Consider the following 17,775-nt stretch of genomic DNA (forward strand, 5'->3'; position numbering starts at 1 on the left):
ATTAATTGCTAACAATATTGAGGCAAGCAAATATATTTTGATTTAGTATATATCTTCCCTGGTCTCCCAAGAGTATTTTCTTTAATAGTTTAACTTCATCAGTGGAGAGAATTATTTTTTTCTCTCTACTGTAAATTGGAATATCTGTCCAAGAAATTTTAGATTATAATTATTTTACGTATCAAAAAGTCAGTATTATTTTTGCAAGAAACTTTAATTGCGTATGTTAAATATGGTGCATTTTAGTGCAAGAGACATCACAAGTTACTTTATATCTATGCATACCCTGTATGTCTGGATTACAGCCATTATTTGGACAGGCAGGTGTCAACAAATGCACATGTTGCACAACAATGAGCGAAATGGACTTTTTTAAATAGATGGAAGAATGTAAACAAAGGGTTAAAATTAATTTCTCAAGATAAACCACCATGTTTGTGAATAGCAGATTGTACAGTTAAGGTTGCAAGACCTTTTCCACTGTAACTTTTTCATGCAGTAGTTCTATCTGGTAGTAAAATTAATCTATACAAGACTAATTTGATGCCCTGGAGATGACATGACCTTAAAAGAAACTTCGGGACTAACTCTCTAGGCAGGTGCAGACGAGATACATTGCAAAGGGCTGGGAACAGGTGAGTGAGCAGTAAAAAATAAGTGTTACCAGTACACTGCTCTTATAATCCATTTTAGTCAGTTAACGAGGCTACCCCTGACACTGGGCTCATATCTGGCCACCATGGCTACAGAATGGGTTGTCACAACTAGAAGGGAAGACAAAACCTCAAATAAATACATGAAGGAGACTACTGTCATACCCAATCCTCTGTATCGTGAAAGCTGCTGGTAGATTTGTTTCATCCTCTCAATATTCAGGCGGCTTGCCTCTGCATGATTTACCATTGGTTTAGGATAATGAACTCCTATTACACATTTTGCAGCCTTCTGGATGCTCTCTGGGGCATTCCAAGGATCGTATATGTATTTTGCAGGGAAACCTCTAAGTATAGGCAAATAACGTCTTTAAAGAAAAAAAAAGTATAGTTTAAAACACACAGCTGTTTGAAACTAAGGCAACTTTAATGATAGCTTTATATTTCTCGGGAGGATTGTACGTGAGATTACCTGATGTAATCCCCATTAGGATCAGTTCTTCTGCCAAAACTCACAGGACAGTAGCAGTGAAAAAACTGCTGAAAAAACGAACTACAGGAAAGCCACATCCAGCTTCCAGCATTTACACTCCAATCCGCATCAAGCAGCAATTCTTCAAACACCTTGAGAAATAAGAGTATCAAGTTATTCTGAATGTGTTAAATTTTTCCAGAAACACTCCTAAGCATTGCTCAGCTATCAAGATGTCAGTACAGGAAACTATGCTCTTAAACGTTGAAATCCTACCTTTTCTGACATTTGCCCAGACTTGGTAACATCTAAAAAGTGCTCAATACTTACACAAGTACCTCTTTATAAGCACATTCAAGTGGGATAGTGGAAAAGAGGTATGTCTGGCTTCTACAGCACAGAAGTTGGACATATTTTGCACAAATCCATTTTACAGATTGAGGCAAAACTGAGGCAAAGAACGGTGAAATAACTCGCTCAAAGTCACTTAAGTAGGCTAGTGGCAGAGTTAGGAATAGAACCTAGGTCTCCTGAATCCCTGTGCTGTGCTCTATCCACTAGGCCACACTGTCTCTGGTCAGGGGTGGAATTTTCTTTCCCAGTTAGCTCTGTACGTACTCTGCTAGAAAGCTACATTAATTTCCTAATGCTTTCTAGTGAGAAAGTTAACTTTTATAGCTTTTTGGAAGATGTGTCAATTAACTTAACAGTTAACTTAATAATTAGAGAGACAAGGTAGGTGAGGTAATATCTTTTATTGGATTATTTCTCTTAGTGAAAGAGAGAACCTTCTGAGCTTACACAGAGCTCTTCAGGTCTGGGAAAGGTACTCCGTGTCACAGCTAAATGGAACAGACTGTTATACATGAGGATACATATGTTGCAAGAGACCATTCAAGGTGAAGTTAACATTTAATAATTACTTATTCTAAAAAATTCTAGAACTTAATAGCTTTGACATATGAAGGTTACTTACAACTGGAGTTCTTAGAGATCACTGCATAGTCACTCCTTGGGACTCATACCGACCAGTACAGGATAGTAGAACCTTCTATTAGCAGTGCTCATTAGGCACCCGTGTTCCCCTGCCCACCCTGTCTAGCACTTGAGCACATTCTGATGGTGAGAGTTTAAAGGGGGCATGGCAACATTGCCCCCTCGGTTCCTTCCACTGCTAGAGCAGAAAACCCAAGATATTTTAATTTGGACTCTGCAGGAGTGGGGAAGGTGGTCAGGTAGCATGAATATGCAGAGCCCATCTCAAAGAACTCCAGTTACAAGTAAGTAACCTTAATTTCCTCTTTGAGTGTCCTCAGCATATCCCCAGTCTTGGGATAGTCTTGCAAGCAGTACAGCAAATTGAATAGAGGGATGCAGAGTTCTAACTAAACAAGGATTGGAGTACCACTCTACCAAAGTGGGTGTGCAAGTGGGATGCCATATTCAATGCATAATGCTTTGTGAAAATGTGAAACAACTTCCACATAGCAGCTTTGCATGTCTCAATAAGGGCAATATGTTTATAAAAAGCCACAGATGTAATTACTGCTCTAGTAGAATGAACTCTGGACAAGCTAGGAATGGTGAAAGAAGCTCTTCTGTAACATTCTTAAATGCACTAACCTATCTAGACAGGGGGACTGAGAGAAATGACTTTACCTTTAGAGTTACCAACATATGAAATAAATAACTTGGAAGAAGACTTAAAACTCTTTGTTCTATCTAAGTAATATGAGAGTACTCTCTTGGTATCTAAAGAATGTAATCTAAATTCTCCTCTTTAGATGAATGAGGCTTTGGAAAGAATAGATTAAATGGGCTGATTTACACGAAACTCAAACAATTTTAGGAAGAAATTTAGGGTCTGGTCTAAGAACCACCACGTCCTTATAAAAAGTGCATGAGGGGGAGGGAGGGTTCCCACCAATGCATGTAGTTCACAAATTCTTCTTGTGGAAGTAATTGCTATCATAAACAGATGCATGGTTTCTTCCAAAGCTACTGATGGTAATTTTAAACTTGATGCCACCCTATTCATTAGCTCATGAAATTAAAATCACATCCTCAGGACACACTGCTGCAATTACATCCACATTTTCGTCAGGAGATGAGCCACTGTCCAAGCTCCATATATTGTTGTTGAAATTTCTGTAAAGGAGATGTTCTCTGATGCTCTTCATCAAATAGTGTCTCCTGTAGCAAGGATGGAGAAAATTCTCTAGGTATCAGAGCCAGGCCCCTTGGTTCCGGTGAAAGATGTACCAGGACTGAAGATTCATGCTTCATAAAGTGACAGTGGTAAGCTCAGGTTGACCAATATGGCTAAGGACTCCAAGGTCATACAGGGCAATCCTGCTGGTCACTCCAATCCTTCATTATATTCTTTGTTCAGAATATAAGGTGCCAAGAAGGGAAATTCTGATCTGAAAATGATCAGATCCCAGGCATGCTCGTGGGATCTGGCTCTACATCTGTGGATCCGATATTGAAGCAGCAAGTGAAGTGACCATGGTAGGGATCTGGATCATGTAAAGTGGTGACAAGTCCCTTCTTAACAATCCAGTTAAGGGTCTTAAATTGTGGAACGGATATTGGAGATTCTCTGCATTTAGTATCCCATCTCAGTCTCTTATCAGGAGAGCCATGAGAAACAGTCGGATACCAGTTCCACAGAATAACGCATTAATTTGAGTCTCATCGGAGGGTTTAGAATTGGTCAAATCCACCAATCTGGAACTGGAACTTAGTGCCAGGACCAATCCCTTTGGTGTTGCAATTTTCTTGAATTCAGATGTACTCAGAGCTGATTCAGGCCTTCCATCCTTATTTTCCTTTAGATCCTTTAGAGTTCTTGGATCCAGAAGCTTGACAGACAAAACCACCAGTAATAAAAGGTCTAAAGACTCTTTTGTCTTTCTTTGCCAGCCCAAGATGTGAATGTGCTATAGATGGGTAATGGCTCCCTCCAAAACATTTTAAAACACTGAACCTGCAGGTCAGATAACAGGAAGACCTCTGGGCACAACACGCACTGCTTGAACCTGTGTTTCTCCATACTGGGATCAATTGTATTGAAAAATAAAGTTTTTCCTTAAATCCACGATCTAATCTAAATCTAACCTAATGTATAGGTTACAGTAAAAACTAACTATAGACTACTAACTATAAAACTATTAACTAACAACACTACACTAAGATGCAGGCAATAAGTATTAGTGGATCATGAGATCTGTTGGTTCACATTCTTTTACTGCTGCAGCTGGAAGGAAATGAGGTGCCAACAGTGCCGCAACCTCTTTAAATCTCACCCTCAGAACATACTTGAGCACTAGATGCGGTGTGCGGGCGAGTGTGGGCACCTAATGGGCACTTCTACTAGAAGATTCTACTATCCTGCTGCACCAGTCCCAAGAGAGGGACTATGTAGTCGTAGAGGACACTCAAAGAAGAATTTCAAATTTCCAGTGCTTTCTATAGAGAAAGCCCATCTGATCAATCCTAACTTGCATAAAACAAGCTCCCCTGCTTAGACGCATCATTAAGATTGTTGTCTGAAAGAGAGAGAGAGAATCTTATTCCTTGAAGGAAAATACTAAAATAGTGGAAAGGTTTTCTAAAGTTGCTTTGAAAGTTCCTTTTCAATACATATATTTTTATTTAGCACACATTTTAAAAGTATTCAGTCAGTAGTTACTTTTCCTTTAAAACTGATATAGAACATCTTGTGATTAGGTAACAAAATCTAATTCCCTTCCCAGGACAATAGTAAACCACAAATATTAATGTGATCCATGATTAGAATTAACATGTTCTGCTAGAAATCAGAAATAAAATAGTAAAGTCTAATACACAGTAAAAAAGTGCGTGTGGGAGGGTAGGGGTTATTAGGTCTTTTCTTGCTAAACTTGCATTTAATACTTCATTCCAAATTCACTATTAGAACACTTCAGAAAGCTAAAAAGTAGAGTTCAATCAGTATCCGTTAACAAGAGCTATTTAAAGAAGATATTAAAAAAAAAAAGACCTATAAACTGTTACATGAATACCTGCAACTATGCCTTTTTATTAAAATAACTAAGTTATGTATTTTCTGAAAAAAATTAGTTGAAATGCTTTTTAAGCATTTTTAAATTGAAGTGGCTACCAATCTAACAAGTTTAGAGATACAGGGTGGGTGAGGTATATCTTTTACTGGACCAGCTTCTGCTGGTGAGAGACAAAATGTAAGTACACAGCTGGTCCACTAGATGCTCCCCTTCAAGCACACTTGCTAAGATTGTATAACACACTACCTAGAATTAGCAGGAGAGGTTCACTCTCACCGGCACAGAGAGGTATCATTTATTTCTTCTTGTACTACACAAATATGTTCCTCTGTACCTTGGGTTATTTACTCCAAGGGTAGGCCAAATAATAACTAATATGTACACTCAAATGCACAAAGCTGTATGTTATAGGCATACAGACATACAATTTACACATGTATAAATTGCATAAGACAAGCTGCCTTAGGATTTTTCATGCAATTACTTTCATAACCAAGAGTGCTGTTTACATGTGAAACAGGAAGAAGAAAGTGAACACAACTCAGTTTCAAACAGTTAAAACTTTGTTTAGAACTGTAATTAGTTAAAAAAAATTGTGACCATATTTAGAGATTTGTTTTATTATCTGAAACACAAACAAAAGCAAGGACTGAACAAAGAATGATGCAAATAACAACAATGAGACTGACCCAACTTTGTACTCCGAATGGCCATGTCTCCAGTTTTAGGAAGATTTGGTACTAGTTACTCGGACTACTTAATTGTGATTACTCACAAATCATGTTGTCCAACATGTATGGGTCTGATACGGCCAGGTGCCGAGTGTCCTCAACACTTACTTTCCAGCCCCCACCTCAATCCCCATCTTGTTTTCTCTGCTACTCTGAAAAGAAAAGGTGGGTGGTTTCTTTTTTGGAAGGGGGGTGGAGAGTATGTTTGGGAAATAATTTCTATTATCTGATGAATAATCTGTATTTATTCTTATCATAGAAATGTAGGGATGAAAGGGACCTCAAGAGGTCATCTACTCAATTCCCCCATATTCTATTTAGATTTTAAAAGAACCCATGGATTTAATAATTGCTGGCCTCAATTTTCAAACTGGGTTACCTAAAGTTAAGCACCAAAGGTCATTTCTAGACATCTACAAAAGGGCATGCTCTGCACCTGAAAGTTAGGCCTCAACACACCTACCAGAACTACATGGTTTAAATTTTTTGACCACAGTTTAAGCTTTAAAACCTACTTTGATGCATTTACCAATAGGTATAGTTTGTATTTAATTCTTATTATCTACATCAGAAATTTTTCATTAATGAAAAATTGTACCTTCATTCCTTCTTCCCAACTAATCCACAGGTCACCTCGAGTCAAGAAGCATGCCACAGCATGTCTGGCTAAATGGTGAATCCAACCTTCCTGACGGAGCTGTGTCATAATTGCATCAATCCAAGGAAATCCTGTCCTGCCTTCTGCCCACTTGGCCAAAGCCTCAGGATTCCTATCCCATGGAATCTGAACACAGATGGGATTTCCCTCCATTTTATCAAAGCGTGGATTATTAGTAGCTGCTGTGTAGAAAAACTCACGCCACAGGAGTTGGCCATAAAGGGAGAGGGGAGGGGATCTGTTCTTCTTTACCTGAAAGGCATCACAAAAAGAAAACACATTTTATGAGCATTTTTTTCACTATATATAAACATGAGTATCTGATCAAGTTGAGTTCATACCTTTTTGTATAGGTCTGTTAACTTGAAATAAAAAAGGCGACATGACAGACAGCCAAACCGCAGATAGGGACTAAGCCCTGTGGGACTTGCAAGAAGGGAATTTGCATTCATTCGTGGTCTTTCAAAGTTTGCTACCCAAGCCTTAGAAAAAGAAAAATAAATTGGCAGAATACAGACTAGATGATTCACAGGCAGAGAAGAAGATTATAAAGTTGAATATACAATTGAAACATAACTGATGATTAAGAAGTTATCTTTATAGTCACTTTTTGTGACTTTATTGAAGGTATCTCCACTGGAAAAAGGGTTCATATATTTTTCAAAACTACATGAGATGTTCTTAAATTTTCTTCTAGTTGTTCAATTTTTATAAAAGTTGAAAGTCTAAATTTTTATTGACTTTTAAAAATCATTACAAAAAATAAAATAGCTATTTAATCTGTATCAGGATAGATGTCTTTGGTTGTAGTTTCCTGGAAATTCTGTTCTTCTTTTCCCCACACTTATTTGTAACAGTAATGAACCATGGTTTTCAAGATGCCAATTTTTGCTTACAGCAATGATCTGCAATGTACCTTTCGTTCCAAGTGCCTTTCCAGTCGTGTGAGAGCTTCTGTTTCTCCACCTGGCCACACTGCTGAAGGCAAACCATCTGTATCAAAACCTGATGAGTGAATTAAAAGAAGAAAAAAAAATACATTTTTAATACTGTAGCACAAAGAAACAGTAGTTATCCCTGTTCTTGGAGAATAACTGTATCATGGTTTGAGAACATAACTGGATAGCAGAATACAACTTTTAAAAACAATGTTTGCCAAAGTGACATGTCCTAGCAAACTACTTTAGAACACCATTTACCTGCAACCAGCTTAAATATGATTTTTATGCTCTATTATAAAAGGCAAGGGTGGACAGATCTTACTTCAATTCCTTTTTACATTTCCCTCGGCATGGACAGTTTAAAAAAAAAACTATTTTTATTTTTGTTTACAGTTTCATTTTTGAGTTCTCAGCTCTGTAACATTTGGGATGGAAGAACTACCAAGGTTTTTATTTTTTAAAGAGACAACCTTTTCCATTAGATTTTGAAGAATGCATAACAAAAAACAGCCAAAATGGAAACACCTTTTTTTGACAAATTTTAAATTTGAAACCAAAATTTACAGAGACAAGTCTTTATATTCTCCATGTCCACTGAAGGTAATCTGCTGCAAGGGATATTTAACTTAGATGTTCGATACTAGGAAAAACATTCCAACTGTAAAGATAGTTAAGCACTGGAATAGGCTTCCCAGGGAAGTTGTGGAATCCTTGTCATTGGAGGTTTTTAAGAATAGGTTTACTTGGTCCTGTCTCAGCACAGGGGGCTAGATTAGATGGGCTCTTGAGGTCCCTTTCAACTCTATAGTTCTATTATTCTATTCTATTGAAAAACTGAGTGTCTGGGAGCAGAGCAAAGAACCAGGGACTAACTCAGTAACCAATGAGAAGGGTATGCTGCATAACAAAGGGACACAGTAATCAGTGCAGTAGTGTCACTGAAGTAAATGCTTAAGAGTTTTGTTAGATTGGGCCTTAAAACTGCAATTTTTGAAATGGATGATGTCAACTTGAAAATTTGTATGACAATTCTATACCTGCTATAGTGACAAATTACACTCAAGAATACTGTAACAAGAAGCTAGTAATCCCCCGAGATTGAAAAGACATTTGTTACAGGAGCAGAAAAATCCTTATAAAAATGTTTTTAAATGATTTGTAAGGGTCCGGACATATTTAAAAGGTGTTCCAGGAGAAACGGATGGTGAATGTCAAAAAGTTCAATTTGTCAGTATCTCTTTGATTCATCATGCTATGTTTAGTCTGACATGTTTTCATATGTGTACTTGTGTTTGCCAGATTCAAATAACAATGGTAATGAAACAGATCATTACTGTAAACAATATTATATAAAAAGTGATGTGCAAAGTTGTTACTAAGTGTTTAATTATATGCTAAATTGATCAAATACATGTTTTACTTCTTTTTGTTTTATTAGACCAAGTTGTGTGATTTGAATTGAACTGGACTAGACAGAGCAATTGAGGTCTGACAAGATTTTTCCAGACACCTATGGTGACAACCTGGAGGCAAAGTCATATTTGCTTGTGTTTAATGGAAGTGACTGAAGATTAAATACACTACAGAGTGAGGATAAAGGAGTCTTATTATTTTACTTCATTTACTTCATGATAATGTCTTTGTGACTTTGCAGAAACAAGTTTTTAGCACAGTTTTGTATGAACACAGGGTACTATCCTGAAGCACAAAGATAGGGAAGGTGTTCAATGCGAAAGAGGAGCTGTAAGTATATAAGCAGGAGTGTTGTAAGAAAGACAGGAGAAGTAATTCTTCTGCTCTACTCCGCGCTGATTAGACCTCAACTGGAGTATTGTGTCCAGTTCTGAGGACCACATTTCAGGAAAGGTGTGGACAAATTGGAGAAAGTCCAGAGAAGAGCAACAAAAATGATTAAAGGTCTAGAAAACCATGACCTACGAGAGAAGATTGAAAAAAAATGGGTTTGTTTAGTCTGGAAAAGAGAAGACTGAGAAGGGATACGATAACAGTTTTCAAGTAAATAAAAAGTTGTTACAAGGAGGAGGGAGAAAAATTGTTCTTCTTGACCTCTGAGGATAGGTTAAGAAACAATGGGCTTAAATTGCAGCAAGGAAGGCTTAGGTTGGACATTAGGAAAAACTTCCTGTCAGGGTGGTTAAGCACTGGAATAAATTGCCTAGGGAGGTTGTGGAATCTCCATCATCGGAGGTTTTGAAGAGCAGGTTAGACAAACCTGTCAGGAATGGTCTAGATAATACTTAGTCCTACCATGAATGCAGGGGACTGGACTAGATGACCTCTCGAGGTCCCTTCCAGTCCTATGATTCTAAGCATATTAGCCAGTACAGTGTTTTCAAACAAGTGTGCTCTGAAGTGTGGTCTGATATCATGGGAAGATGGTTATGCTGCAGGAAGCCAAAAAATATAGGGTTTTACCTATCCATCTAGCCTTGTACAAAAATAATAATTAAAAAAAGTCTTGAAGTCACTTGTTTAGGCTTTCCATCTTTGCTTTAAGTTGATCTGATGTCAGCAGTTTTAGTTTAATTACGAAGTTTAAGCATAAAAGTCACCTGAACAAGACTGAAATAACCATGTAGGACATTTTATAAGTAATATTGAAAAGATGTCTAATACAGTGCAATGAATGAATATAACATACCTAGCTCTTCTAGTGACGGAACACCATATTTCTCATCATGGTCATCAGAAACTGGAGTAGTGCACTTTTCCATTACTTCTGCAGTGATGGTTTCCACTGGCATCTCCAGTGGTTCCATTCTACTGATTAAAGTCTGAAATCTTTTATAGGTAAGAGGTGGCTGTCCCCCATTTAATTCTATAATCCTGTGTTCAAAAAACATAAATGCCTGCATTTCATACAAGTGCATATTACAAATTTACATATTATGTATATATATAATTTGTTCTTACCTGCAGTTTGAATTCTGTTGTTTATACATACATATACACACACACATACACACACTAAACTAGACAGTTTAAACCTTAATTATACCACTCCAATCCCACTAGGGAGACAGAAGAACTTAATTGCATAAACAAAGTGATTACTATTCTTGCTTTCTGGGTTGAAAAAAAACCCTCTCTGCAGTAAACAAATAATGAATAAACAATTTTAAGGTAAAAAATATATACACATCACACAGATTACAGACGTCAGTAAAAATAAAGTTATTGCAAAGACATACATACAAGCCACCAATTAAAAGCTTTACAACTGCAATTTGGAAGAAAAGATTACTGTGATATTATTCCATTGGAATACTATAGTAACTTCACTTAGGCAAAAAATGAAGATCTAATGCTTTGAATGGCAGCCATTGTACATGCATGCACACACCCCACCCCGCTTCTATACTCCACTTTTTCCTCAAAAGAATAATTTGCTTCAGATATACCCAAAACTCCAGAGAACACTGAAGCAGAATTTAAACAAACCAACCCTAATATTGTGGTACAGAATGGTAAAACCATGTTGTGCATAGGGAGCAGCAATGTTTTTGTTTTTTTAACTACTTAATTAATTTGTTCCCCCCACCTACTGATGAAAGGTCAACCCCTGGCTTCCAAACAGTGGGAAAAAAATATAAATGTGAGAGATTTTAAATAAAATACTTTTAAATTAGCTATAATAGTATAAAACTGGAAAACTACAACATAGTTAATAAATTTATCAAAATCTCAATGGGACCAATACTTTACATTTTGTGGATTATGTATGTATAATAGGGATCTAGTACTAATCCATTAAAAACAGTGGTCTGTAGAAAAATATAAACGACATCGTGCAAGGCAAGATGGTGATATCAAGCAATCCTCAATAACTTTCTAGATACATAAATGAAAGAAAGGGAGTGTTGAAAAATGTTTGATTCAGAACTAGCTCACTAGAATCAGTTAAGTACTTTAAATTTCTTGACATATTTGCATAATGAAGACTGCAATAATTGAAGCAAAGGTACTGATCTTGACCATTAGTATTCTTAGCAGGTTCTTTATCACCCTGATGGTATGGAATGATAGAACTGTTAAAAATTGGTATATATTGAACTATATACAAAAACTAGAATTTAAACAAAATGATAAATCCTACGTAAAGTGAATTATAGGCACTAACGCACCATATCCCCCCAAAAAATATGCAGCCATTTTTATAGACCGATTATGGCATATTTTATTAAAGGACTGATATGTTGGCTTCCTTAACCTATTTTGGAGTTCAAAACTCTACTTAATATTGAAATAAGATGTCATTATTTCACTAGGGGGTGGAAGGAGGAGGAATGAAACCTGACTAAGCATACAGTAAAGAAGACTGCAAACTGTGCATTGCAGGTTCTGTGCAAAACAATGACTGAATGCTGCATAAAAACCACAGATTACTACTCTGTACATTTAAGACAGTGGTAACTTACTTGTCTAAGTCATATAATGTATGTGAAATTCGTACAATGACCTCCACTCCGGCTTCACTAGCCAGCTTCTTAATTGCTGCATCCCTCTCCTTCCCAAATGGCTCAGAATCATATTCAATAGAAAGTTTTGCAATGTTCCATTCCTGAAATTCAGGAAAAAAGTGTTAGTTAGAAACATCAGTTGCCGGGGGATGGAGGGGAAGAGACACTTATTCCCCACACCTAATTAGATAATAATCCAGTCTTGCACATCAGAAAGTCAAAAACCTTAAGAGTAGCAGTAGCAAAGATAAACTAAAAGCCAGGCCTCCCTCTAGCCATTATTCAACACCACCTCCTCAGAGAATGAATGCTGCCCTTTAAGCATTCCTGTCAGTTTTAACTGCATGGGAAGCTAAATTCCCAGCGAGAATTAATCCAAAAATGATCAAAGTGGCTTTTAAAAAATTACCTCAAAAGGAAAGAGAAAACCAAGATGCAGTTTTATAGCCTCACAACTTGAATCACCAGACATGGGCCAGTCACAGTTGTTTTATTGAGCAGCAGACATACTTTTGGTGGACTCCCAGGGTATCCCACAATCCCACGGACCTACTTTCTTTGCCCCTGGACAGTTTTCCCACACTGCACCACAAACATAGGACTAGAATGAACACATTTTGGAAGGGCACTAGAAAGTCTGGGATATGGGTGGTTGGATGCGGGCCCGCATGATGCAATGTAGAGACTGGACCCAGGGTTCAACAATTCCTAACCTGGGGTTACAAATGAGTATAGAGGCTCAAGCCCTAGGTTAACAAACCCAGCGTCTGCTAACTTGAGTTCTATTAAGCCTGGGCTTACACTGCAGCACAGACATACTCTTAACAGTCTTTCTGAGAGGTCTCTACAGGAATCTTCCTCTAGAGAGTGTTTGTGCTGAGATGGCAGGGGCACTTCTGTTGATTGGAAACCAGTGTATGGCAGGACGAAGGGTGGCAGGGAATGTTCTATCACAGGGGTGGCCAACCTGTGGCTCCGGAGCCACATGCGGCTCTTCAGAAGTTAATATGCGTCTCCTTGTACAGGCACCGACTCTGGGGCTGGAGCTACAGGCGCCAACTTTCCAATGTGCTGGGGTGCTCACTGCTCAACCCCTGGCTCTGCCACAAGCCCTGCCCCCAATCCACCCCTTCCCGCGCCCTCCCCTGAGCCTGCCATGCCCTCGCTCCTCCCCCTCCCTCCCAGAGCCTCCTGCACGCCAAGAAACAGCTGATCGGCAGGCAAGGGGAGGGAGGGGGAGGTGCTGAGAGCGGGGGAGCTGATGGGGGGCTGCTGACATATTACTGTGGCTCTTTGGCAATGTACATTGGTAAATTCTGGCTCCTTCTCAGGCTCAGGTTGGCCACCCGTTCTATCATGAGGAGTCTCCATTTAATTTTCCAGTTCTTCCTAACTCTGAATTGAAGTGTAAAGCAGAAGTTGCACTTTTAAGGGATGTGTGTTTCCCCAAGGCAATGGATACAGTGGGAATGCCCACTGCTCACCAGGATGGCCTCCTGGAAAGTGGGGAAGCGTTTGAACCCCAGTTAACCAGAAATACCCTCCCGTTGAGGTAAAAACCTTCCCAGAGGGAGAATATAATAAAAAAGACAAAACGGATTCATATAAACCAACTACCAGCTACCCTACACTAACTAAACTAACAACTAGGATAAGAAATATCTATAAGGCAAGCTCAAAGTGGATACTGCTGAAACTCCATCTCAGGCCAAAGTGAGCAAAAACACACCCCACCACTATAAAGAAATCTCCTATTGAAGGCACATGTGCAACTGAAGTGGAGCACTCATAAGGACAATACTCAAAGGAGGAGAACAAGCTTTCAACCTTCACAGAGCTCTTCCTCAGATCTGGAGAAGTTAACCAGAGGGTATGTCTACACTGCAATTTAATATCCACAGCTGGCCAGTGTCAGCTGACAGGGTCTCAGACCCTGGGCTCCAGCCCGTGCCCGAATAGCTACATCACAATTAACCAGCATCATAGCATAAGCCTAAGTCAGCTGACGTGGGCCAGCCAGGAGTGTTTAATTGCAGCGTAGACATACCGAGATGTCCAAGCTACATACAAGGTAGGACAGATTGTTAAGCATAAGGGATTCACACACAATCCCTGGCAGGTTTGAATTGTTTAGTAATAAACTCCCCACACAAACTTTAAACATCCTCAACATAAATCCTTTTAGATGCTAGGTGTCTAACTTTATCAAAATAAGTCAAGCAGTATCTAGCAGAATTAGCTTGACAGCTAGCAATTATAGCTTGATTCTATACGATTAGAAAAGTTATGATCCCTCAGTTTCCAAGTTTAAAGTTTATAAAATTTAAGAGGAACAGTTTGAAATGTTGGATTCTTCCCCTCCCCCCCAAAAAAGATTCCAGACTCAACAAGATGAGACAGTGAGACAAAATGGATAATACGAGGGGGGGTGGGGGTAGGTAGGAGTTGCCCTCGCAGCCTACCCTGAACCCACCCAAAAACCAACCAAAGGATTTAACCTCTATACAGGAATCTCATTATAGATTAGGGATGAATATAACATTTCTGTCCATGAACCTTGAACAATTTTCCCAGAATAAAAAGCTTCCTCTCTACTTCAGTGGGAATTGTCAAACCAGAAGGAAAGTTAGCAACGGCATAACATTTTTATATACTTTGCAGGCTATTATGAGCTATATTTTATTTTACACAAAAAAGAGCAAAGTCAAAATCATTTCAATCAATTAATGGGAACATCAGTCAACAATGAAGCTGCTAAGCAAAAAAACCACACATTTCTTTAAATCCTTCTTTCTCAGAATAGGAGCCCAACCAAACTCTCTCACCTTAAAATGTAGTGAGGGATTCAAAGGTATTTAGGTGAGTAGGCATTTAAGTTAAAGGGCAACAGGAAGCGAGTCTTCCCAGACAAAACTAGTTTGATGATTGAAAGCTAAAGCTTCTGAGTGGAGGTGAAACAGCATATGAAAAGAAAAATGAAGCATTTGAATTAAAACACACCTCTGCCTAGAGTTTACCTTAAAGAGCCTGGGAAACACATCTGCTGGCTGTCCACGAATCACAAACAAACGAGAATTTAATTTTCGTAGATTGGCATCAAGATCTTCAAGACACTGAAGCAGAAACCTGTAGAGAAGAAAAACCTTACTACAAAGCAACATTTATCCTCCTGAAATAGTTCAAACAAACATTTTCAGTTAGGAAAGGGGGAAGAGGAAGACTACAAGTGGATAGTCAAATAGAAATTACCAAGTTTCCAGGATTTTACAGAAAACCTGCATTCATACATGCATATTCTTGCCAAGGTTCAAATTATACATACTTATTTTGACTGCAGTTGTTTATATTCACAACATGTATTGTTCTATCTGAACTGAAAAAAAAAAAATCTATCTGCAATGCAATTTCACTTTTCTGCATCATGCATTTTAACTTTGGGAATGTACCAAAATGAATGCTAGTCATAATTTGGAGTGCAGTTATTCAATAATGGAAGGGAAGCAGGGGAGTGAAGAACAGGAGTCAGTCAGTTGTTAGGAGAATAAACACTTTGTGTAGTAAGGCCTCATACAATACAGTAACCTAAAATGTGACTGGAGTACTAGTATAGCTAAGGTCACACTAGATCAGGAATCGGGAACCTTTGCCACCCTGGTGGGCTGGGCAGGTTACCTGCCACGGCCGCAGGTTCAGCTGATTGCGGCCCCCCCGGCTGCAGTTTGCTGTCCCAGGCCAATGGGGGCTGCAGGAAGTGGTGCAGGCCGAGGGATGTGCTGGCCACCGCTTCCCGCCCACTCCCCCCCATTGGCCTGGAGTAGCGAACCACAGCCAGCGGGAGCTGCGATAGGCCGAACCTGTGGCTGCGGCAGCTAAACAAACCGGCCTGGCCAGCCAGAGTGCTTACCCTGGCGGGCCGCATGCCAAAGGTTGCCGATCCCTGCACTAGACGATCATAACAGTCCCTTTTGAACTTAAAAAAACACCTATAAAAATAGGACTTCTATGTACTAATTAAGATTTGTGGTTTCCTCTGCAAGCCACAAAATTTCATTGTCTGAGCTATCCACCCAGTAGGATTATTTAAACAGGACAAATGAAATAGCCAAACCATAAACCCTACAAACCAACCAAAAATGGTCTCTAGTATGGGTAGTCTACAAGTTTTCCAAATGGAGATTATTTTAGCAAGTCTCTCCAAGTCCATAAAGCTTAAATGTGAAATTCATTATTAGTTCAATTGGTTACTAAGAATTGGCAGTATAATTTTTTGCCATACAACAGTTAATCTATGCAAATTAGGATACAACTGTTTTTAGATATTTAACAAGGAGTGTGGAGGATTAGTTCATGTTTATAAATTACTTCGTGAAATGTTATGCAAGTCTGAAGCATTCAAATGTTGCAAGAGTTACATACATCACTACCTCCCCACCCACCCAACACACACAAAAAACTTCCCATGGATAAGATGTAGCAAGAGTAATCCTTCATAGGTTGGGAAGAAAATACTTTTGGTGGGTACGATATACGCTAATACAGTAAACTCTGAGGCATTTAGCTGCACTAAAAAGGAACTCAAATATAGTAATCTCCCCCTTGTACAAAACTGTACAAAAATGAAAATGTTTAAATTAACTGTCAGCTGAAGTCAGTCAACAGAAATAGACCCTCATGTCTATGACATCATAAAACAATCACAATTTAGCTAAACATTGCAGAATCATTGAAAAATAGCTTTAAACTAACAATACAGTTTTTTTGCCTGCTGCTACCCTCCATACACACAGAAATTCTACTGTTAATTCTGATACGTGATATGATTCAACAAATGCAGAGTGATGGGTATCCCTTCCCATCAATCAAGCACACTGACAACAGATAATTTCTAATCCCCATATTTCATCTCTGCCAGGATCTCTCTGCTCCTAGCATATGGACTTTCAGTGCTGTAATTTGTTTTGGATTAGTACCAACAGTAACTACTTTTAAGGGAAGGAGGACCAATTTTTTGACCAAAGGACAAGTGTCAATAGTAATTAAGCCTGTTCACAGAAAAGAACGGATAATCAAGAAATTCTGTTTTCTGGGGTCCTCTTGGCATCAGTGTAAAGTGATGGGTTCCAAGTAGCTGTCCCAAGCAGTATGAATACAAAGAAGGAAAAACAAAGGTTTCAGCTATACTCATCTATCTAGGTATAGCTTCCCAGTTTCTCCATGAAAACGTGGAAGAACTAGACCCCAACTAAACACTAAAATAGATGCAACAGTGAGCCTGGAAAAGGAGGTACATGTAGGTGAAGATGGGAGGAGGATAATGTGCCACAGTTGGAGGACTAGCTGGTTGGAATGCTATGCTTTTTTCAGTTAGCACTTAAAGTGTTTAATTATTGTAATGGGATGGCCAATTCTCCTACCCACTGGGCCAAAATTACTGCTATTTGAAAAGCTGCTTTCCAGGACCAAGAGACAAAGAGGCTTCCATATGAGGTACACAGGTGGGTAAGTTTAGTTCCAGAAGTCCTTTGATGCCGGAAAGAATAAGGGGACCATCAAATAAACCTAAACAATTAGCTACTGCAGCCTGACACAGCTTATTTAACAAGAATCAGATCCTATAGGAGACCTTTAAATATTACCCCAAAAGAAAATGAAGGCAGACACTTGAACTACAAGGAACTAGGGAGCAGAACCGTCCCTAGGTAACAGTGAATCGGGGTGACCGCTTCAGGCCCTGCGCTTTGGGGGGCCCCCACAGGCCAGCACAATTGGCTGGAGGGTGAACTGCTGGCTGGG

The 17,775-nt window shown here is 38.9% G+C and overlaps 1 protein-coding gene across 1 annotated transcript in view; it reads right to left on the reverse strand.

The window, feature by feature from the left end:
- CRY1 (cryptochrome circadian regulator 1) overlaps positions 1-17,775 on the reverse strand; it is a 61,756-nt gene that overhangs the window by 15,799 nt on the left and 28,182 nt on the right. The window contains exons 2-9 of the mRNA XM_054032697.1: positions 15,000-15,108; positions 11,941-12,083; positions 10,164-10,348; positions 7,477-7,565; positions 6,902-7,042; positions 6,501-6,812; positions 1,126-1,277; positions 819-1,021 (exon numbers count right to left, since the gene is read on the reverse strand). Of these exons, the coding sequence (XP_053888672.1) occupies positions 819-1,021; positions 1,126-1,277; positions 6,501-6,812; positions 6,902-7,042; positions 7,477-7,565; positions 10,164-10,348; positions 11,941-12,083; positions 15,000-15,108 (1,334 nt within the window). The remainder of the gene's footprint in view (positions 1-818; positions 1,022-1,125; positions 1,278-6,500; positions 6,813-6,901; positions 7,043-7,476; positions 7,566-10,163; positions 10,349-11,940; positions 12,084-14,999; positions 15,109-17,775) is intronic.

The sequence above is a fragment of the Malaclemys terrapin genome, chromosome 1, assembly GCF_027887155.1.
Source record: "Malaclemys terrapin pileata isolate rMalTer1 chromosome 1, rMalTer1.hap1, whole genome shotgun sequence".
NCBI lineage: Eukaryota > Metazoa > Chordata > Testudines > Emydidae > Malaclemys > Malaclemys terrapin.